The sequence below is a fragment of the Phaseolus vulgaris genome, chromosome 8, assembly GCF_000499845.2.
Source record: "Phaseolus vulgaris cultivar G19833 chromosome 8, P. vulgaris v2.0, whole genome shotgun sequence".
In the NCBI taxonomy this organism is placed as follows: Eukaryota; Viridiplantae; Streptophyta; class Magnoliopsida; order Fabales; family Fabaceae; genus Phaseolus; species Phaseolus vulgaris.
Genome location: NC_023752.2, coordinates 53752068 through 53776444, shown reverse-complemented (window position 1 = coordinate 53776444; position 24377 = coordinate 53752068). Strand labels below are relative to the sequence as shown.

General features: G+C 32.0%; 2 protein-coding genes across 2 annotated transcripts; both read left to right on the top strand.

The window, feature by feature from the left end:
* The first annotated feature begins 3749 nt into the window (after positions 1 to 3749).
* LOC137823422 (anaphase-promoting complex subunit 5) lies at positions 3750 to 17220 on the top strand. Its single transcript, XM_068628548.1, has 20 exons — positions 3750 to 4214; positions 4865 to 5027; positions 5196 to 5317; positions 5740 to 5989; positions 6202 to 6379; positions 6491 to 6569; positions 6661 to 6746; positions 7699 to 7825; positions 7997 to 8029; positions 8205 to 8453; positions 10209 to 10286; positions 10376 to 10638; positions 12863 to 12922; positions 13050 to 13117; positions 13441 to 13546; positions 13641 to 13782; positions 14112 to 14210; positions 15128 to 15392; positions 16215 to 16282; positions 16764 to 17220. Exons 1-20 carry the CDS (start codon positions 4038 to 4040, stop codon positions 16929 to 16931), a joined length of 2781 nt encoding a protein of 926 aa, XP_068484649.1. The 5' UTR covers positions 3750 to 4037; the 3' UTR covers positions 16932 to 17220.
* Positions 17221 to 20679: 3459 nt separating this feature from the next.
* LOC137825352 (uncharacterized) lies at positions 20680 to 22340 on the top strand. Its single transcript, XM_068631023.1, has 5 exons — positions 20680 to 20715; positions 20858 to 21283; positions 21373 to 21598; positions 21682 to 22118; positions 22200 to 22340. The coding sequence occupies exons 1-5, from the start codon at positions 20680 to 20682 to the stop codon at positions 22338 to 22340; spliced, it is 1266 nt and encodes a 421-aa protein (XP_068487124.1).
* Positions 22341 to 24377: the final 2037 nt, after the last annotated feature.

Below are 24377 nucleotides of genomic sequence, written 5' to 3'. Positions count from 1 at the left end.
TGTGAAGACGTGTCTAAGGAGTGGATCGTGTCGTCTCTGACGTGTCTAGAAACAAGGTCGTGTTTGGCCCATGAAAATGTGTCTAACATTGCGTTGTGTGCGCCTCCGTTGCATGTATGTGTCAGTGGTGTGTTGGAAACACAAAAACGAAACCTTTCCGTCGTGTCCAAGCTTCACAGGTCACCACTTACTTATACAAAGATCACCACTTTTGATGACAATTGTGACAATAAAATGACTGCAACATGGTTCAAACTAAGTCATTTCCTAACATATTTTGTATTATGTGAAAAAAGTAATACATGGATCACCATTTATTATGGGATGAAACTCACTGACCACCACATAACCCATGACCTTGGTGTCTTTCACTAATGTCATTTTACACACACCTCATGCACCAACCGACGCAACAACAACACAACTTAAAATTTATACAATTAGTTAATTGTGCATAAACTTGATATCAAGTCATCACCTATTCCTACATAGGTCACCACATAATGTGATTGTGATTAACTAACTACATTAACAGTGAGATTACATACCTTGACCTTCGTGTCCTTTAGTGGAGTGAATTCTCATGTACTGCACCACCCCACACAACAACACAAAGCTCAATTTTTTCTAAAATTATTTAATTGTGCTAAAAATTAGTTCAAAGTCACCACTTATTCCTACACATGTCATCACTTACGTCAGCTAGCTACATTCACAATGAGATTGAATAATTGAATCTTGGTGTCCTCCACTAAGGTCACTTTACACACACCTCATGACCATCAACCAACCTAATCCATGTAGTCTCATAATGACAATAACCCTCTTAAAATTGTCCTCCCATTTAATTCAACCATCCACATAATGACAATGACCATGTTAAAAATTTCAATATTATGTCTAGCGTCCAGTGCCAAAAAGTTGATGATGTCGTCACCATTTACTGATAAATAAATCATAAGTTATGTTTGGTATATGTACATACACGTTGTTACAATAAATCAACTGTATTTTGGACAATAAACCTATGGTCAAGAACACCCACCCACATAATTCATCCATCATGTAAAAAAAAGGTTTCCAAAATACATAAACCTCCCATTAAAATTTACTGCAACCATCATTTTACAATAATTGAAAACTAAGTACTACATTCCTCAACACGTAGTTGTACAATTAACATAGTAATGTCACAATAAAATTATAATTATAATTAAAATTACAGTTTTTATCAACTACCTCTGCAACATTTGTTACATGTAACTTTACAATTACGATTTTTTTTTAAAAAAAATGAAATATGAACCACTAATCACCAATCTTCACCATTCAAGTTGAAATCCTTTAAAACATTATTTCAATATAACAACGTTGTCAACATAAAAATATAGCTCCTCAAGTTATTCAACCTACACACATAAATACAATCATAATCCTTCACATTCACAACAAATTAAACACAATTATGAATTCATTAATTCTTAAACATAGTCCAACTATATATCATTGCTTTATCCAGGCCACTTTTTTTACTAAGGGAATCCAAAACATACAGTTTTACGCATGTTGATTTTTTTAGGTTTTCAACATATCATTTGGAAAGAATGATTTTTGTTAAAATATCATAAGAAAGTTTAATAAGTTTTTATGTAAAAATTATTGATTCAACTTTGCAATTTGTTTATAATATTAATTAATAATTACAAAATGGTTAGAATTTTGCTCTCCTCTTTTCCGTCACGGTACCAAACACCTAATATAAGTTTTTTTTCAAATTTAGTAATAATTTATATATTAATATAACTCAGTGACATAATGATCATATTGTTATGTTGAGTAGAGAATCTATTTTAACTTTTAAAAAGTAAGCAAAGAAAATAAATTTTTTTTAAGAGAAATATTACTTTGTGAATTTGATACCTAAGGACTAGAAATAAGGACATTTCATAATATATAAATGGATGCAAACCTCATCCCATTGAGCCGGTTTTATGGGGTTGAGTTAGGCTTAAAGTCCACTTTCTTAATATGATTCTCACTAAAATAAAATAAAGATAAGATGTTTGTGTTATAATATAGGTTTAAAAAATAAATTAAGTATTTTTTCTTAAATTGTAATTAGATTTGTATTGTACATCTTGATTTCTCATTTCTTCAAAAACATCTATTTACATATCAAATACAATCATAACATGTCTTTACATACATGAAAAATGAAAAATTAAAGATAAATTAACAACTTAAATAAAGACTTAATGACAGATGAACTGGTATATGGGTATTATCTAAACTTGTAAGAACTTTGTATTAACTGAGTATAATACGTATTTGTTTCTTCAGATTTTCGTCTATATTTTAAATATCTAAATTTTTATTAGTTTATTAAGTAATTTAATAAAGCTTATATCTGATCTTAGTTTGGTAACCTTTTTATAGAATATTTTTTTTTATATTTATTTAATCTTTATTTAATGCTATATTTATATATTTATAATATCCTTTTTCATATATGACCCTTGAAAACATTAAATTTTTATAATAAAATGCTTTTTTTTATAAAAGTTTATTTAATTAATATCTAAAATAACAACGAACGAGTTGTTGAAGATTAGGACATTAATAAAACAAATTTTCCATATCCATTAAATAAAGAATAAAAATAAAATAAACTTTTATTTTGAAAAAATAAAGAAGTAAAACCAAAACCATCTCACATCATTGTCATTCTATTTGCCTTTTAGTATGATATTTATTAAGTGAGTTATGCAGGTTTTACGTCACTTTCTATAACTATTTTCACTATTTTTCATAGTTGAATAAATGGATTCAAAATATATTTTGTCCACTTTGTATTCAATCATATTTCATAGTTAAATAAATGCAACAATAAAATAATTTGTTTTCACTTTGTATTCAATCATATTAATAGCTCAACAAATGGATTAAAATTATCTTTTTTTATTTTATTTTACTTGATTTTTAAAATTATGACCTATTTTAACATAATAATGTAATTAAAGAATATGCCTACACGGCTAAAATAATTTAAAAACAAGATTAAAAAAATAGAAAATGTAAAGTTGTGTAGTCAATTACAACTTCACATTAAATAAAAAAAAACTATAATGAAATTGTGATATCTAACCCAACTTCTATGTAATATGTAAGTAATAAAAAACACCTAAACTAATAATATTCGAAGCACATTTTTTCATAATTGGGTTTATTTTATAATCATTTCTTCTTCTCATCTTCCCCACATGTCTGTAAAACTTAGTATTTCGATAAAGTAGTATTTAAAAAATTAAAGAGATTTCGATATTTTTATTTGAAAATATCAATTCCACTTATAATATTAATCTATATTACTTCAATCCAATAAAATCGACTCATATTTTTTACTTAAATATTAATACTTAATTAAAATATTATTGAAATATTATATATGAAAGATATTTTATATTTAAATATCAAAATATTTTATTTATTTATTTCAAAACAATGAAAGAAAACTAAAATATGGTCAAAGGCATTTTTGGTAATTTATACGAAAATTAAAGTACTTTTGTGCAAAATGATATTTTGTGTGTTAAGCTTAACACTCATTTTTTTTATACAATTTACTTATAGTTTTAAAGTTGTAAAAACAAGAAAAATAAAACAAAGGGTTGAATTAGTAAGTTTTTTAATAAAATAATATAAAAAATCATTAGAGATATAAATTTGACACCTAATTTAATTTCATATTTGTGTTGTCTGTGAAAGTGGTGCATGCCATATATTACTTTTGAATTTAAATACAGTGTAGAGTTTTGAAGTTGGCGCTTTTCAAATTTACTTCCAATTTTACTAAGACAATCCAAACCCTAGACCAAAACATCCACGCACACTCACAGAGTGATCCAATCATGTGCAGCTTCTTCCTCCTTCACTTGATTTGCTGATTATGCATCTAAGTGAACACAACATCATCACTGTGCTCAAGTTGCAGAATCAGCTAAGCATTTTCTCAAACAGAAAGCAGGCGAAGACAATCAATGGGTGGGATATTGAAACAGCCGGGTGCATTTGCAATCACGCCGCACAAAGTCTCGCTCTGCATACTCCTTAAGATCTATGTTCCACCCACTCAATTATCGTTCCCCTACCCATATAATTTTTCTTCCGTTGCTCAGCACAATCGCCTGGGCATGTTCTTGTTAGCCCTCACCAAGGTCTCCGCCACCTTTTTCTTTTCTTCCTGCTGAAACAATTTCTTTTTCAATTAATTCTGTCATTTCCAGTATAGTTTGAATCTGAATTTATCGCAGTCTGGGATGATTAGTTAACTTTGTGCCTTGCCTGTTCTTTTTGAAGGTCTGATTAGTTATATCTTGTGTTAAAGTTTATCTCATGCCAGCTTCTCCAAAATTTGACTTTTAATTTATGCATAAATTAATTTGTTGAAACTCACTAATGTTAGCTTTTTCAGAATTTGATTTTCAACTTATAATTGAGCTGAAAGTTTATGGAGAAACTTTTTTTTTTACTCTCATATGAATGCTTATAAGTAAAGTTGTTTATCTAAACATGTCCTTTCCAAACAGAATTGTGCTTATTTTCTTATTGTGTAGCTTAGAATTAAACGTTCACCTTGTTGTCTTGTTGATGACTTGAATTAAAATGTTTTTTTTTTCAATATAATTGGTTCAACAAGTTATCTTAGGAGGTAATGTCGATGGAATGGGTATATAATTTTGTTTGTTTTTATAATTCCCATATTCTCTTGACTTTTTTTAATCCCGTGTTGGATCACATTTTCTTCATGCTGGTCAAAGATTTTATTTATGCCTGTGTTGTTTTGAAAATGTTGTTGATAATGCAGTCGTGCGATGATATCTTGGAGCCTAAATTGGATGAACTCGTACATCAATTGAGAGTGATGAGCCAAAACTGGGAGACTTCCTGGATTATTGATCAGTTGATGACTAGACTTTCGTCCCTGTCATCACCCGATGATTTGTTCAATTTTTTTAGTGATATAAGAGGTGAGTTTATCAACTTTAATATTGTTAGCCCTTAACCATTTTTTCTATGTTTTGTCTGTTTTGCCTCCCTCTTTTTAGTTTTTTTGACTCGCAAGTCTCAGCAAATTTTATCTTTGCTTATACATTAGATCAATTTTACATATTTGCTGATATTAAAATGTGGTTCAGGAATACTTGGGAGTTCTTATTCAGGTGCTGTTGAAGATGACCAGATTATTTTGGACATGAACAGTAACCTGGGGATATTTCTTCGGCGTTGTGTACTTGCTTTTAACTTGTTATCATTTGAGGTATGCGTTTTCCAGCATTCTTAAGATGATTTAAATTGATCTTTATCCATGTCAATAAAAAGTGGGACGAGGTGAAGTTGTTTTTCTTTGAAGCTCCATAATAATGCTTGGTACTTCTAACATAGTCTTTGTTGTCTAAATGTCGCGTTTGAATGAGTTTACATTGATATTACTAAAATTCATGGAATGGACTCATCACTTGATATCCTTTGTTTTCTTGATGATCAAGTAGCTATTAGGAGTTTAATATACAAGTTTGACTCTCTGATTATTATTTTTTAAAATTTAAACACAATTTAAAGTCTATAATGAAAATATTTATTGCTTAGTTTTCATATGCTTAGTTTATGTGTGTAATTTTCATATTTTTTCTTTAGAATGAAACTTATCCTCCTTATGTAACCTCTAATTTCAATGTCTAGGGTCTATCCCATCTCTTGACTAACCTCGGGATCTATTGTAAAGAAGAACTCTCAAATTGTCCGTCCTATGAAGAACATAGTTTAGATGATTGTAGTAGTAATCTGGAGACATATTCTGAATATGAGAACATGGACCTGGAGAACTTTGTCTATGAAAAGGTTTCAGAGGAAATTGAAGCAAGAAAGGATGCTAGTGGAGCTGTTCCGTTTCATCTTCATGCACCCAAGACTCTTCTGAGTTTAGTTGACGGTATAGTAACTTCATGAGGCTACTATTTTGGTGTTTTCTGTAGTTTGGGAAGCACTTGAAAAATATAGACCAGGAATTTACCAAATTACCAAATCCCACTTTTTTGTTTCTTCTGCACTTCTTTGAGTTTCTCTATTTATGCCTTTGCTTTTGAAAACAATGTTTGATACAATGAGACAACTTACTGATAATGGTGGAACTCACGTGCACAGATATTGATGTGCCTGCTGATTCAGTATCCAAACAGAGTGAGAAAGTTAGAGTAGTTAGTCCTTATGGGGACTCTTCAAGTAATATTCTGCGAGATGTTGATCAGAGTGGTGCAGTATTTTTGCGAACAAACTGGCAGGTACAAGGGTACTTACAGGAGCAAGCTGATACTATTGAAAAGTAAATAACTTGCAAACCTAGAACTTTCCTGATTTTTCTAATTTCAAAAGAACTTGTTGTAGCAGTGCATAGGAATTATATTAACTTTCAAGTCGTATTCATATCATTCAGGAATGGTAATGCTGTATCTTACAATGGACTTGAGATTATTCTACAGCAGCTACAAAAATTGGCACCTGAACTGCATCGGGTCAGTTAAGTTTATTAGAGTTTTTAGTACTATTCCCTGTCGATTTATTTCATTAATATTAGCCATGATTTTGAGTTTCACATCAATCCAGGTTCACTTTTTGAGCTACCTGAATGGTCTTTCTCATGATGATTATCTTTCTGCTTTGGAGAATCTTCATTGTTATTTTGATTACAGGTAATTGAACAGTTGTTTCTTTATTTCATCTCTCTGACAGCATTGATCTATATTTGGGATCATTTGTTGAGTAATTAGATATAAAGTAATCGGGAACATGGTATCATTGATTTTTTCTTGTTCATCATCAATGGATATTCATTGCAACCTCAGTAATTGCAATTGACTCCCACCCAACAAAATCATTGGCATCGTTATCCTATTGCTATTGTTTGTTGTGTACTTCTGTGTTACTAAAGAAGCAATACAAAAAGTCTTTAACAAGTAAATTGTTGGCAAGGTAGTAAATTAACTTGCTTTCAAATGGTAGTCTTCAATGTGGTTGGTAGGATTCCTCCTTTTATTAATACTCCTAATCTGGAATTTACTGCCATTGATATTTGTTGAATTTAGAATCTCAACATATGCAATTGTGTAAACCTTTTCATTTCCGTCATCTATAGCTTTTGTCGTTTGCTGTGAATTATACATTTATAACTATATTTGTCTATTATTGGAGATTCTACATCGACTAGAAATATGATTAAATTATAGTATGTAAGTAAGTGCAAACCTCATTGTTCAAACTAGTTTTTTAAGGTTGAGCTAGGCTTGAAGTTCACTTTTTAAAATATCAGAGCCCATCCTAACAAGGTTTATTGGAGTTATTGTGCCATTTGTTATCAAACCGTTATTGTGCCACCCGGAAATATCTAGTTATATGCTTGAGATGTTTGGTCTTTGGCGTGGAGCGGTGTAATCCCTCATCAGCTAGAAATGTGACTAATTTATAATATACATGAGTAGATGTAAATCTCACCTTACAAGGCAGTTTTGCAAGGTTGAATTAGACTTAAAAAGTCCATTTTCTAAAGCATAACCCCAAGTATTTGAGTGACTTATTAGCCAATAAAAAGGATTGAGGAGCTTTATCTCTTGCAACTGAACTTATCTTTTATTTGTTGGGCAAAAGTGCAGGGACTGAAGGATTTGATTTTGTTCCTTCAGTTGGTGGTAATGCCTTTGGAAGATATGAAATTGGTTTATTATGTTTGGGGATGATGCAGTTTCACTTTGGGCATCCAAAGCTGGCATTAGAGGTAATTTTTTGGGTATTTTGATCTGATACATGCTGCATTCCTACCTTTTTCTAGTCTTTAAGGCTTCTACTATTTTGTATTCTTTTGTACTCAGATAGCTATTAAGCCAATATAGTTGTTCTTCTATGCATTATCTTTTAGTGCCACCCTTATATTGGTTGTTATGTTTAGGTTTTGACAGAGGCAGTTCGTGTTTCTCAGCAGGTAATCATATTCAAATAAGTTTTATTTATTCAATAAAATTGGTAATCTGTATTCACCAATTATATGCAAAACCTAAGCAGTCAGCAAATTTTGCCTATGTATGCTATGCTACAAGGATCTTTCTTCCTGATATACTAGTCATATGTGTGAAGACTGACAATTTTCATTTGTGCAGCAAAGTAATGATACTTGTCTCGCATATACTTTAGCAGCTATTTCAAACTTGTTGTTTGAAAATGGTATCTCAAGTACAGCTGGGACACTGGGATCATCATACTCTCCTTTTACAAGTATAGGTGTTTCACTCTCTGTTCAACAACAATTGTTTGTACTCTTGAGAGGTTCTTTAAAGAGAGCAGAAAGTTTAAAGTTGAAGCGGTTGGTGGCTTCCAATCATCTGGCAATGGCCAAATTTGATCTAACGGTAATGAAATTTTCTGATTACGTCAAGTATTTATACTGCTAGTAGTTTGTTTTATTAAGTTGTACTTACATATAGCATATATTTCGAATGACTCCCAAACGATAATGTAAAATTTTATTGTGCCTTTAGTTTCTTAAAATATTCAAACCTCAAATAGTTTGATCTGTTTAGTATAAGAATATAGGAGAGACACAGAAGAATTGTGCAAATTACAGACAATCAAGTACACGAGTTACACTGTTGAAATAAGAAAGAGTTGTCAAGTGTTGATTGAGATGAGACCTGCATTTTCTGGTGTATGAGTTTATGCCAGGGAGGTCAACCTTAAAAGCTTTATGTCTACTGCAGGGTGTGATGTATCTATGAGAAGGAAACAAAATATTCCTGCATAGTCTTCATTGAGATAGATTAAGTATATGCTAGGATGGCACTAGAAGTCTTAAGGAGGGCTTTAGGGAAGGATTGACTTTGAGTCCATATAAATGTTAAATGGATTGATTGTATAATACAGTTTTGTATGTTATACTGGACTTTCCTTTAGATCAAAATTCACTTAGAATTTGGTTATGATACATATACTTCAAACTATAGCATCAATTTTGCACCCTACCTAGCAAAAAGGATTTGTTGAGATGGGAAAAGGTCTCTCCCTTAAAGAGTTGAGTCCCTAAATCTGTCATTGATCCATATCTTAGGTATGAACTTCCCATTTTATTCTCTCGAGTCTCAGAGACTGTTCTTGTTTCTATTGCTATTGTGTTTTGAATTTTTTTTTGAGAAACTGATAATTGGAACGAAAGAAAGTTTTCTGTCATTAATTTTTATTAAATCTCTAGCAGAAATATTGGAAGCAGTCTTTGTAACTGCCTTTAATAGAAAAGATGACTAGGATACAAACTATAGCTGGCATAACTAACTACTGCTAGAATAAGTAATTACGGCTGGCAAAACCAGTGTTTCAGCTTCTGTTGTTAGTTATGCCAACTGTAGTTAGTTATCCTAGCTGTCTTTTCTATTACAGGAAGATACAGAGACTACTTTACACTCTACTAGAAATAACTCTCTAATCAAGATATTAACAGAAAACTTTCTCCCCTTTCAGTTTCTCCCAATTCTTCATGTATTAAGTTTCTTTGAGCGATTTGGGTTGCAAACAACCACTTTATGAAATTGAACATTCCCAAATGTGCTATTTAAGTGTAGCAGGATACTCTTTTCATTATTACACAATCTTTTTACCTTGGTATTGGATGTTGTTACCAGGCACATTGAATAGTGGTGCCTTAGTTTATCCCTTTAACAGACAATACATGATAGATATGGTGGTTGTTGATTGATGAGTTGAGAGAAAGAATGAATTCTAAACTTGAGATAGAGAGAAGCTTTGGAATGCAAAGGTTTTTGAGTAAGTAGGAGTGAGACACAATATATGGAATACAAGTTTAATTCACTGAAACTCTAGTGAACAATTTCTTGAAGATGGAAATTGGGGATCAGATCATAACTGATGTTGCACAGTTTAGGTGTGTTTTGAAATATGACCTAATTCTAATAAATTTTAAGATCTCAATAATATTAATTATTGTTGAAGTTGAATCCGCAGTCCATGCATTTTAAAGTATACAATTAATATTTGTTTTTTTAAGTTATTTCGAGCTCTATACTAACTTAAAGTAGATCTTAAGTCCTGTTAGTGGGTACTGACACTTGAAAATTTACTGCACCATTTTACATCATGTAGTGTCTTCATTGCAGCATGTTCAGCGGCCCTTGCTATCATTTGGTCCAAAAACTAGCATGAAGCTCAGTACTTGCCCAGTTAATGTTTGCAAGGTTGTAAAAATCTTTGTGATTATTCTTTTGTTGGTGACAGTTGCAGAACATGAGAATCAAATTCTTAGTCTGTCTTGTATGTCTGGCAGGAAATTCGGTTGAGTTCTCAGCTGATTAGTGATTTTAGCTATGAGAGTTCTGCAATGACAATTGACGGTGCCTTTAGTACAGCTTGGCTTAGGAATTTACAAAAGCCAACAGGTTCTCCGGTTTTCTGTCAAGAGATTGGATCTGGCAGCAGCTCTAATGTTTCCCAATTCATCGCACAACCAACCTCAATTCCTGGATCTGTTTTGCAAGTTTTGGGTTCATCTTATATACTCCGTGCAACTGCCTGGGAGTTGTATGGCAGGTAAAGTTGCTCTTTGTTTTCAGATATGTTTATATAAACTAAGGTTGCACTAATTATGGTCTATCTTTTTTGGGGAAACTGTATACTGACAGGATATAATTGATTAAAGTTCCTTTGCTTTAAAGCTAACCTATTAATAAAAAAATTAACAAGCTGGCATTGCTTTTCTTCAATGTATTTTTTTTGTTCTAAAGCGATAGTCAAACTTTTACTGGATTTTAATCCATATATAAATCATCTATTATGGTGAAGCCTTCAATGTAAGGGATATGTGGCACCACAGACCACTCCTTCCATTTGTCAGATAGAAAAAGTTATAGGTGAAGACTTACTGGCTGTACTAGGCATAACAATTGTTGGGAAAGGTTATGTTAAGACTTAAGCACAAGAGAGGAGAGTCCAACTCAAGAGATTTGTTCATTAGGTAGGAGAAACTCAAGGCTTAAGTAGCTCATCCTACTCAATTTGGGACTCTTAACATTGTCATCCCCTTTTAATTTCTTCGTTTGCTTCTGCCGTTGACTTGTAGCAGTGGATGGAAATGAGAGGATTAGAGATGATGATGTTGGTTTACTTGAGCTAATTTGGAGTGATTTGTGAGAGGAAAGTATTGTGGGTCCCATTTCATATTGTTTCTGCGGTTTGGTTGTGGGAAATGTGGAGTAAATCACGTTGACTTGGTTTGTAGGTGAAGATGCAGGATAATCAATTATGTTGTTAAAATAAGTGTTTTTTGTACATGTAATCAATTATGGGGCACTCACAATCGATTACGAAAAACTGTAATCAATTATGGATTTTTTTTAGTTTTTTCTATAATTGTATTAAAAGATAATAAATAAAATTACTAATAACAAATAAAACTATCTTACCTTCCACTCTCTTCTAACTCATCTAAACAACCTTACTTCCCATTCTAATTTTCTTTCTTTGTTTCATTTTCCACTCCCTCGTTCTCTTTCACACCATCCAAATGAAGTGTAAGAGTTGACATCTAAGGCGGCTTCACTTTGTTGACACTAACTTGAGGTGGCCCTTTTCCTTTTGACAACTTCGCTCACCTACTAGTATTCAGTTTGCACCTTATTCCAGTTTATAAGTATCCATTTTTGTAACTCAACTCTCTATAAAGACACCAATTGTTAGAACTTAAGCACAAGAGGAAAACCCAATCCAAAATACTAGTCCATTAGGTGGGAGAACATCAAGGCTTAAGTATCTCATCAATTAGCTTATTTTACTTAATGTGGAGCTCCTAACAGAGTATTCATGGGTCACATTGGTTGAATGAAAAAATTGAAGTATTCATGGGTTTTCATAAAAGGTCCAAAACTCAATAAATTTCTACATTAAAGGAACTAATATAAAAATTGTAAAAATGACACACACACCCTCTGAAAAGAGAAGATAATTGTTTTTATGGGGCATTTATGTATGGGTTAGTACAACTGTACAGGTGTAGTAATGAATGCAAAAAATTAACAGCAATCATGGTCTGAATGGATTTTTGAAAAGATGGATATTGTCCTTGCAGTCTCCCTTCTCTTCAAATATTTTCTTAATCTTTGGTCCATTCTAAGTCCGATACACTGATGATTTTCTTTCTCAGTACCCACAAAAAATTTAATGGTATTATGTTAGCTTTTCATGTCAAGCTTGAGAAGTGACTGTTTTCCTTTGTATGAAGCCAAAGAGCAAAAGTGGAAAATTATTCACTTTAATTGAAGACAAAATACTCGACAGAGAGGGAGACAAAGCACATACAAACACATTATATTATATTCTGAAAAAAAATAGTACTGATTGCTATTCATTTTAAAAGTGAAATAGTTTAGTTGCTATCAAGGTCTTGCTTACCAAACACGCAGAAATAAATTATCACTCAATATTTTTTATTCTAGAATTTAATCCAGGTGAACTATGTTTTCAAACTCAGCTAGATAAATCAAAATGGGTACACTAACCTCCATCTTGACTAAAATTCCTTAAGCCCTTATTATATTGTAGCAGTTATGGTTATAAATAAAATAAAGCAGAAGAATGCATGGTTTGTCTTGGCAGTTTTTATATGTTTTGTTTTAATCCTTTTTCATCAGTTAGGATGATTAAAAAGATATAATTCTAGTTTCACAAGCATATAATGCTAATTTTTGTGCTTTGGTTATATATCGAAAGCTTGTTCTATGTATTTTACAATCTGATTATTTTTTTCAATTGTTCTTAGCGCACCGCTGTCTCGAATAAATGTGCTGGTACATGCAACTTGCTTTGCTGATGCATCAAGGTAGCTTCTGTGCTGAACATATTACAGAGATCACATTCCTAGTTGCTATTTTGTATGACCTTTGTTTATTATGAAAAACAACTGTATTATCTCCATTTTGTTTAATTATCTTTATTGGTTTTCCCAGCTCGTCAGATGCAGCATTAGCATATGTAAAGCTCATTCAACATTTGGCTGTATATAAAGGATACAAAGGTTAGATTGGTTGCATAAAATTGAATGGAATTCCACCATTTTTTTTCAAAATATTGTATGTGATTGTTAACACATTTGCATTTGTTTTTGTTCTTTTGCTAGTAGTTTGTAAGTTGCCAGTCTAACTTTTTATGAAAAATAACGTGATGAATTCAACTCAATGGAAATCATTTACAGTGCATATTGCCTTTTGTGTTAATACAGAGTGGTCTTTTTCTTTCTTCATCAGATGATAGAATGTTCACTATCACCCATTCGAGCTCCTTCTCTTTCCTTTTATCCTTATTGTTCCTGCTGACATCTTCCCTTGTCTCTGTCTGTAGATGCCTTTTCTGCCCTTAAAATAGCAGAAGAGAAGTTTCTGTCCGTCTCAAAATCACAAATCTTACTGCTAAAGTTGCAGCTGCTTCATGAGCATGCTTTACATCGGTAAGTGGCCTAGTTCATTAGTTGTATTAAGAATCTTTAAATATTAGCATCTGAGATTTCTGCACAGTTAATAACTTAATTGGGCATCATGTAGCGGAAAATTAAAGCTAGCCCAGAAACTGTGTGATGAACTTGGTGTTTTGGCATCACGAGTTACTGGTGTAGATATGGAGCTAAAAACAGAAGCAAGCCTTCGCCATGCTCGCACATTGCTTGCAGCAAAACAATTCAGAGAGGTTTTTCTATTATTCGATTTACTAAAATCTACCAAATACAGAAAATCTACCACATGTTATTCACAGTTTGGTTCGTGAATTTATACTGCATGTTACCATTGTTCTTTCTTAGGAAACATGGGATCATACCCTTAATAACTATATTCTGTTTTAAAACTGTCCTTGTACTATATCAAGTTTGCTGTATGCAATTTCATTACTGTGTGTATCAAACTAGAAAAAATGGGTGAACTCAATCAGTTAGCCAGTGTTAATAGGGGAACAATTAATAATTGTACTGTATTAACTCTGTACTGAACTGTTTTTAATTTTCATACAATGATATTTAGGCAGCTGTTGTGGCACACTCCCTCTTCTGCATGTGCTACAAATACAATCTTCAAGTAGAGAATGCTTCGGTCCTTCTTTTACTTGCTGAGATTCACAAGGTATGTTATCATATTGTCTGACAGACGTGTTAGTGCATGTAGTCTGTATACTATCAAGCACATTTTTTATTTAATAATAGTAAAAACTACGGATCAAGCCATCTTTCTTCTTGTTTGCTCTCATTTGGATAACTTGTTATGTGCTGAGTTCGGTTTGTAATTAATTCAGATTTGGAATTAATACTGATATGGTAATGTTGAAAATAAAATTAAGGAAAGAAATCAGAATGAAAAAAGATTTGATATATGCAAATCAATCAGAATTAATGTTTGGTCTGATTATGCTGTTAATGATAGGATTTGATGTAATTATAATCTGTCTATCCTTTTTAGCCACAGCAGTTTTAGCAATAATTTCCTGATTTTAGGTATATTAGTGTATGTACAGAGTTATTCTCGTCCTATTCTCATTGTATCAGTGAAATATATTCACTTTTCTAGATTATAGAATTACAAATTGCTGATGAGTTAGAATTTACTGCCAAGTGACATCTCTCCAATTCATCATCACACAGAAAATGAAAATTTTGATTATTAATCAGTAACATTACAGGCTAGGCCAGACTCTACAATATGATAAGTGAAGAGCAAAAAGTTGAAAATTAAAAAAGTACGATGGTTGTGAAAATTTAGTCAGCACTAAGCAAATACTAGTGTGGATAGTGTTTCTTGTACTTGTTTGTAAGCGCTCATCAGCATCACTCTATTATTCAAGGGAAGTCATGGCTCAATTTTCTTTATTTGTTTCATTCTGATTTAACTGTTTGATTAATTTCTTTTCTTTTCCTTTTAATGCATGGTCTATTGACTCATCCTAAATTACTAACAGTCTACTATAATGTCCCAACCCCAGCTTTCCCATTGTTGCGTTCTCTACTGTTTGTTTACTTTAAAGCCTTCATTATTTGTTTTACCAGAAATCAGGGAATGCAGTTCTCGGTCTTCCATATGCTTTAGCAAGTCTCTCATTCTGCCTCTCATTTAACTTGGATCTTCTGAAAGCCTCGGCTACTCTCACTCTAGCTGAGCTTTGGCTCTCTCTTGGATCAAGTCATGCCACAAGGGCTCTAAACCTTATCCATGGAGCTTTCCCTATGATTCTTGGTCATGGTGGTTTGGAACTCCGCTCACGTGCCTATATTGTTGAAGCCAAATGCTATTTGTGTGATTCAAACTTCAATGGTATGTAACTGTTTATCGTTGATGTTATAGACCATGCTTTTCACGTTTGTTGTCTACTTACAAGTAAACATATGCTGTTTTTGCGAGTATTTCAATACTAGTAATAGCCGAATTTCTGATTCTGTAAAAGATAGTAATCAAATAGGGGAAAATTGTTCAAGAACCTTTTAACATAGTTTGTCCAATGGATTGAGTGTTTTAACTTAGGTAAGACATTTTTGACAAACATCGAAGTTCTTTCTCTGTGGCTAAGTCATGGAAATTGGGTAAGGAAGAGTTTTGGCAATTTGAGGATGATGCTTGTTCTGAAGATATTTTATGTATTTAAGATATCTACAAATTTAAATTTAAAATAAAAGGGAGAAAGGATACAATTATGATATGGTTAGAGAGAATCAATTTGACTCTGTTTTGGCCAGTTAAGTGTGAACCGTAAACTCCAGTGGGACAGTTTTGGGAGAATCTGGTATCAAGAGTAGGGTTTCTATCACATTTGAAGTCGTCTCTGGTTGGTTTGGCAGATTGTTTTGTGTTGAATTCTCTTTACTCCCATTCATTTTTTTCAAACAGAAGATTGAATTTCTCCCCCTCTTTGTGATTTTCAAAATACCTATTTACAATGTTGCATACTCGGCTATAAAATTATGGAGTAATTTGTTTATGAAATTCTGGTTTTTTCTTTTCTTAAAAGGTTTTTTAAGTAGATGTTTGTGTTTGTGAATTTTTGGTTCTCATAGTTCCCACATTTTCGTTGGCTGCCGGAAAGTTTAATGGCTATTTCGAGGGGGGTGATCCCTTTTCTAATTTGAATTTCTTTTTCAGTCTTTGAAGATTATGAGATCGTGATAGATTCATTGAGACAAGCATCCGAAGAACTTCAACTTTTGGAGGTAAGCAAACTTTCTGCGCTTTAATCTTGTGTGTAAATCACCCTGAAGAGAGGGAGAAAAACGAGAGGCCATGTAAATGAATGTGTCTTGACTACAATAGACACCGTTTACACAATTATACAACTCATAATATCCCTAATTTACAATACTTCATTTACACAATATACTGCATATTTACTAGCTTCCTGACAGTTTCATTGGTCTTATTTCATTTGTAAACCTTTTTTTGCTGCATCTCTGCTTCTACATACTAGATAAATGTTTATTTAATTGATTTTATGGTGTCTTGGACACGCAAGATTTATGTTGTTTTGTGATGTTGAAAGCTCGCTAGTCACTTGTAAAATACCCCCTTAGTAAACTTGTCTCATTTAACCCATTATTTTCCTGTACCGTCCCATCTTAAACAACTTGCTTCTCAACATCCAAATGTCTTTAGATTGCATTTTGATTTAGGATATGATTTTCTTGTTCCCTGCAGTTTCATGAACTGGCAGCTGAAGCTTTCTATCTTAAGGCCATGGTATATGACAAACTGGGGAAATTAGAAGAAAGGGAGGAAGCAGCAGCTTCATTCCGCAAACATATTTTGGCTATGGGCAATCCTCAGGATGAGGATGATCCACTTGTGCGTTTTGATTCTTCTTGATACCCAATTTTATACAAAAGCTAATTAAATTATATACGATAGTGACCACTGATCTTCTGTAATTATCATTCAATGTTGTTTATAGCTGTAGTCATTTTGTTTCCAATTAGAGTCTCGGATGCTAAAGGTCAAAACAATCATAACCAATACCTACGGTGTCATCGACCTTAGAGATGTTGTCTTCTCTTCCCTTTACAGAGGTGATTCATGTAATCAACATACCAATGACAATTAGTTGTTACTTTAGTTTATATTAAAGTAAATTAGTAAAAGAGTAATATTTTCTTTATTTTCTTCTGATTTAAAATTTCCCCTAAATCAAACGAGACAATATTAATAGTGAAATAATAAAGTGGTTAATTAAATTTATATTTCTTTATAACTTAGAAATTCTCATTAATGTCAGGATAAATACTCTTTTAGGCATGCCGATGATTTTCTTAAAACTATTTCTGTTTAAAAACAATTTCTATTGGTCTGGAAGTGGTTGGCCATTATTTTAATATTAAGATCATTTTTTCAGAAAAATAAATAAATTATATGAAAATATTAACAATAAGGTTAAATTGAGTGTACTTTTCAATAACTTTCAATTACCGTACACTACCCTACAGACACTGCAACACTTGTAAATTCGGTACTTAAATTGTCCTAGACACTATCCATTTTATGTTTCGTTTTGAAAGGAACAGTCAGTGACATGTGACATGACATGACATGAAATCTCAGAATGTTTAATACACACTTTATTAAGCATCTCCAATGGACAGTTTTATACACACTTTAATACTATTAGCAAATCAAGTTAGGAATTTGTATCAGTCAAGAAAAGCTGTATAACACCCATTTATTTATTGGGCTTTTTCTGCTACCAACTTACTTTCTTAAATGATGATAACGTTTCATGGGCTGTTTCTTCCTGCACATAGCTTTTTTTGACACTCTCATACTTTTTAAAATATAAAAAATATTCTTTATTCTGGACTATAGAATTTTGAAAGTATTTTCAGATGGAAATACTTTTTAAAAAAGACACAATCCATAAGATATTTTTTGAATTTGAGAATACCTTCCTGTAATCTGAAATATATTTTTTCAAAGAAAAAATTTCAAATTATAAATAAAAAATATTTTCAAATTGTATAATTCAGAATGAAAGTGTCAAGAAAAACTATGGATGTAGAAGAATAATATAAAATTACAAAAAAATAATGATTTCCTCAAAAATAAATAAATTAATTTCCGTTTTCTTTTTTTAACATTATATTGAAGTTTTTATCCATTTCAATTTTACATATTTTCAGTATGCATTATTAATGTTGCATTGCAACATTGCTCTGCGAATATAAAATTATAATATTGTTTTAACGTTGTGTTCCGTCAAGATTTTTCTTTATCAGTTTTTTTTTTAATGTTGCTAACGGAATCACAAGCGTTAATGTTGCTCTATGAAATGATGTTATTAAAAATATAAAAAGAAATACAAAAAATTGCTTAATATATAGAGTAAATCCATTGATACACTAAGGCCCCGTTTGGATCCAGGGGTGGTACTGTTGTCGACGACGGAAGTCACAACACCACCCCGTTTGGATCCATGCATTGTTGCGGGTGAGCGTGGAAGGAAGGAGAAAGGTGAGTGAATTCTACTTCTGCTCAAAGATGAAGGGAAAGTTGCATTGTAGAGTGGGAGTGCCAAGTCATCCACAGAAACTTACAATGTTGCCCTTGCTTTTGTGCTGGAATCAAGAAGAAAAGTGGCCCTGCATGCATGCCACATGAAACCATGAGATTCCTGACTTGGCTCAGGAATCGTTTGACTGTGTGTGAAACTGTGAAAGGTGAGTGAATGCAGTGGGTGAGGTAGGTGGGTGTGGAATGAAGTTGGCTATATAACAACATGAAGGTGGTTCCTCCATTCACAGAAAAGCAAAGAAAGCGAGCCATCAGAGAGAGTGTAGTGTAGTGTGGTTGGAGAGATTCGTAAGCCATCATAGTTTGTGTTAGGATAGCTTGTTCATCTCACGTCCTGGGTTCATCTCTGTGATTCATCTGGGTTCATCTGTGGGTTCGTCTGAGGTGAGAGGGTTTCTTCGAATGGTGCATAATCGATTATGGCTGAATTAGAACTGGTAAGATAATCGATTATGGTGAAGATAATCGATTAAGCAAAGTTAGTAATCGATTATTTATAAAAATTTCAAGCCATAATCGATTATCTTAAGTGTGGAAAAAGGGCCATAATCGATTATTCATTGCCATAATCGATTATGCTTGATTTTTGCCTACTAACATAATCGATTATCCATATGTATATAACTGAATGCATAATCGATTATGTTCTAAATTTTTTGAAATTCTGTGTTTCTTATTTTTTTATGTGGTTTTCAGGTACTGGTGTTCTTCATCCTATCAGTCGTCCTATTGTGTTGTTCTTGCTTATCTTCAGGTTTTTAAATTTTTTATGTAAAGTTATTTTTTTTTATTTCTGTTTTATATTTATGTTTGGATGATTATGGTTTTGTAATATAATTTGTTTAGAATTTAGTTTAGTTAATTATGTTAAGGAGTTAGTAAATTAATGTTGGTTGTAATATAATTTTTTTAGAGTTTAGTTTAGTTAATTATGTTAAGGAGTTAGTAAATTAATTCCTTTATTTGATTTATTGTTTTAATTTTTGTAGATAGTTATAATTGTTGAAAAAATATTTATTTGTATGAAATGAATGATTTCCAGAATTGAAACAAAAATTTGTAAAGTTTAGGTTTTTTATTATAGTAAACATAAATTATTAATGTTATAATTAAATAAAATAAAAAAATGTTGTAGTGATTAAAGAAAACTGAAAAAGTTTAGTTAAATATTGTTTATAAGAGAATAGATTTATTTATTTAAAATGATTGGACAAAAATTATTAATATTATCATTAAAACTATTAAAAAAAATGTTTTAGTTATTTTTGTTATAAGATTTAATTTTTTATAAGAAAAAAATTAATGTTTTTAAAATGAATATTTTTACAATTGGAAATAGAAATTTGTAATTCTTAGGTTTTTTAAGAAGTAATTGATATTTTAAAAGTTGTATTTTTAATTGATATTTTAATAATAAATGTAGAAAGTTATTATTTATTTAAAAATGAATTGTTTATAAAAAATTATTTACAAAATTTAATTTAGACAGAATGAAATTCAAAATTTTAAAAATATTTTTATACGGTTTTCATTTTTTGTAGATTTAACATAATTTATTAATGTTATAATTAAAAACATTAAAAAAATGTTGTAGTAATTAAAAAAAACAGTCAAAGTTTTGAGTAAAAATATGATTTTGACTTAATTTTTTTTAATTTGTATTTCACATTAATTATTGGTGTTAGAATTAAATGTTATAAAAAAATGTTATAGTAATTTAAAAAGTCAGAAAAACTTTACATAAGAAATATGAATTTTTAATAATAATTTTAGATAGTTATTAGTGTTTCAAAATTAAATTGTTTATAAGAAATAATATTTTATTTGTAAATAATATTTTTACAGAATACAAATAAAATTTGTTGATGTTTAGTTAATATTTTTTGAGATTGTACATAAATTATTTGGTTTGTTTATATTTATTTGTTGTTTGATTAAATTATGTTATTGAATGATATAGTACTTTTTATGAATTTTTTTATTAAAATTAATTAAAAGTACGTTTTAGGGTAACTGTATTGGTGTACTTTTACATACGGTAACCGCATTCGGTATGAATTCAGAAAGAAATTATGACGAGGCAGAGATGGTACACTTTGAGGAAACAATTGCAATTTATGACGATCTTGTTGCGGCGAACATGAATTTAATTTCACAAATCAAAGAACAAATAAAAAAAAAATAATGAAGGTGCATCAATCATGATTCTTTGTATGATTGCTTTTGGATAGAAATTGTTACGCACAGTGCCTACTACAAGCAACTGTATCAGTGAGTCTCAACCACAAAAAGAGCGTCACAGACAAGAATTGATGGAGTACTTGGTTCACACTGAACAATCTCGTCACATTATTCGCATGGGACCGAAAGCTTTCATTAAATTATGTGAACGAATACGGGGAACTGGACTTGTTAAAGATGCATATCGATCAACCGTGGAAGAACAAGTAGCGAAATTTCTGCACATTATTGGGCATAATGTGAAGAATCGAAGTGTGTCATTCTTTTTCCATCGGTCTGGAGAAACAGTTTCCCGTCACTTTCATAATGTTTTGAGTGCAATTTTAAGGTTGGAGGGGGAATTCTTAATTCAACCAAATGGAACGGTTGTAGAACCACACATCCTTAACAACAGTCGATTTTTCCCCTACTTTAAGGTTTGTTGATAAAAACATTACTTGAAATTATGTGTAATGTCTTCTTTAGTTTGTGGTTAATTAAAGTTATGAATTTTTGTTTACATTAGGATTGTTTAGGGGCCATAGATGGGAGTCATGTACGTGCTAAGGTTGCACGTGCTGATGCGCCTCGTTTTCGAGGGAGAAAAGATTGGCCAACCCAAAACATATTTGCAGCCTGTGACTTTGACATGAAGTTCACATATGTCTTAGCCGGTTGGGAAGGAACTGCCTCCGATTCAAGGATATTAAAAGATGCTTTGGTACGAGACGATCCTTTGGTTATTCCAGAAGGTTAGTTATAGGGGATTGGGTGTGCAGAAGAATTAAAAGGTTGTAGTAATATATACTAACCCAGCTTTCCACAATCTTTGTAGGAAAATACTATCTTGGTGATGCAGGTTTTATGTTAAAACGAAATATAATAACACCTTATCGCGGGGTCAGATACCATTTGAAAGAATATTCGCGAAGAGGGCCACAAAATGCAAAAGAGTTGTTTAATCATCGTCATTCATCACTTAGGAACGTAATTGAGAGAACCTTTGGGGTGCTTAAAAAACGTTTTCCAATTATAGCCAGTGGGACTGAGCCACATTATGATGTGGATACTATGACAAAAATTGTTTTAGCTTGTTGTATTCTGCATAACTTTCTACGCGGGATCGACAATTATGAGTCTCTGCTTGAAGAAGTAGATAATGAATTGTTAGAACAAGATGTCCAACCAAGCACCACCCATGCTCGTGAACATGATTACAGGATACGGTGTGATATTAGGGACGCTATAGCAAACGAAATGTGGCAAGATTATGTAAACAATTAATTTCATGAAATAATATATTTTCTACCATTTTTCAATGTTTGTCATCCTAACTTTATTTAAGTTAATTAGATGGATCGCGGAAAAAATGTGGCTTCAAATTCATCAGGTTCTTATCGAGAGTTCACCAAGAGGACGACGGAGATGGACCTAATTTTGCTCAATGCAATGATTGACGAGGTACGAAAAGGGTGTAGAATTGATGGTAGCTAGACCACTCAAGGATACACTAACATAGTTATGGCTTTAAATGAGGCTGGTTTATCGGGTCTTAAGAAAAATAATGTGAAGAACCGACAGAAAAGCCTGAAGAACAAGTGGAGGGAAATCCATGATTTGTTTGGTGGATTGAGTGGTTTCGCATGGAACCAGAACACCAAACTTTTTGAAGCCGAGGACGAAGTTTGGAGTGAGCTGATTAAGGTACAATGATAAGTACTTTTTTACGTAACAATTACATTTAACTTCACATTTCACATCATATACTAATATGTCAAATGTATGTAGGCCAAACCATCTGCGTCAAAATGGCGTTTCAATCACAAAATCTTCTGAATTGGCAAGGTTTACAACCTTTCCTTGGAATTAATCTTCCGTATTATGAGGATTTGGTAAGAGTATTTTATACAAATGCAAAATTCACACCTGCTGGTCACCTTGCCATTGAGATTTGCGGAAAAATGATACACATTAAAGAAATAGATTGGATGACCATTGCTCATCTACAGTATGACGGTCTTAAGTTAACCCCTGGGACGATACCTGAGGAACTGAATTTTGATCGAGGTCTAGCATTATCGTCCATGATTCGTGAAGATGTTGAAGGTGAAAATCTGAAAAATGTCGGTAGTCTGAAAATGAATGACCGAACTGTTGCATTACACATGGGTGCATATCTTGTGCCCTCGAGGAAGCAACTATGCACAACTACTGAATGAAGATATTTTCATGATGTGGTTAATCAAGAATAATGTACGCATTAATTGGCCTCATTACATCATGCAACACATCATCAAATGCCGAGATAACAAGATGCCTCTCCCATATGCAAATTTGATAACGAGGATCTTGCAGGTGTACGACTTTGACTTGTCGAATGAACAAACAATAATGCTAGGCTGGAATCATTACTTTGGCAAAAAAAGTATGACAAAATTAAATATATTCCAGGTCAATGGCATATGGCAACTTGGTAGGCCCCACCATGCAAACGAAGAAGATGATGAAGAGGATGAATTGCCAGCACAAGATGTTGAAGGTGGTCAACCTGAGGAGGCAAACCCCACTCAAAGGGAATTGTTAAATCAAATTTTGTCCGGCATACAAAACATGAATACCCGAATGGACAGAATGGAGGTTACTCTGGCTGACATTCGACGTCATCAAGGCCATTGAGTGTGTTATTATTATGTTATTGTCATTGTTATTTTTATTTCTAATTTTCATGTTGAACATTAATGAATTGTGTTTGTTATTTTTGACGTTGACATTGTTATTGTTAAGGTTTTATGCTACTTTTCATGCTACTTATTTACATAATCATATTGTTTTTAATGCAACTTTTTTACCATCTTATTACTTCGACAACATTGGTTAAGTGTCATTAATGTCTACGTATCACAACACGTCGTCATCTAGTTGTACTGGTTGTAGTGTGCAAAAACGTGGTACTTTTACCCATGCTACTGGGAGCACAAGTGCCTTCGTTGATCCTATTTGTGATTGTGGACAATTTGCTGTTTTGAGAATAGCGACAACACAAAAAAATGTTGGAAAATTTTTTTGGGGTTGTCCCAACTACAAGGTAAAATTTATTCAATTAGGTTTGAAACAAACTTAAGAATGTTATTTTAAACTTATTCATTGTTCAATTTTATTGTTTTCTTCAAAACAGATTAGAAGTGGCATGGTTCTAGGCTGTAATTTTTTCAAATGGTGCATTGAAGACGTTGCCGATGAAAAAGATGAAATTATTATCATACAACGAGATAAGATATGTCTTCTAGAAAACTGTTTGAAGGTCTCCACAAGAAGGATTCAAATGTTATTACTGGGAATGTCTTTTCTTTTTCTAATTAACATTATTATGTTCTTCATGTAATGACTTTATATTATATATTTTGACACCTACTTAATATTCATGTTATATTCTAAATTTCTATTTTCTTTTTAAAATAAATTTATTTTGCTATTCATAATAATGAAAATTATTATTAAAATTAATTTTATATATATTTGTATATATATAAC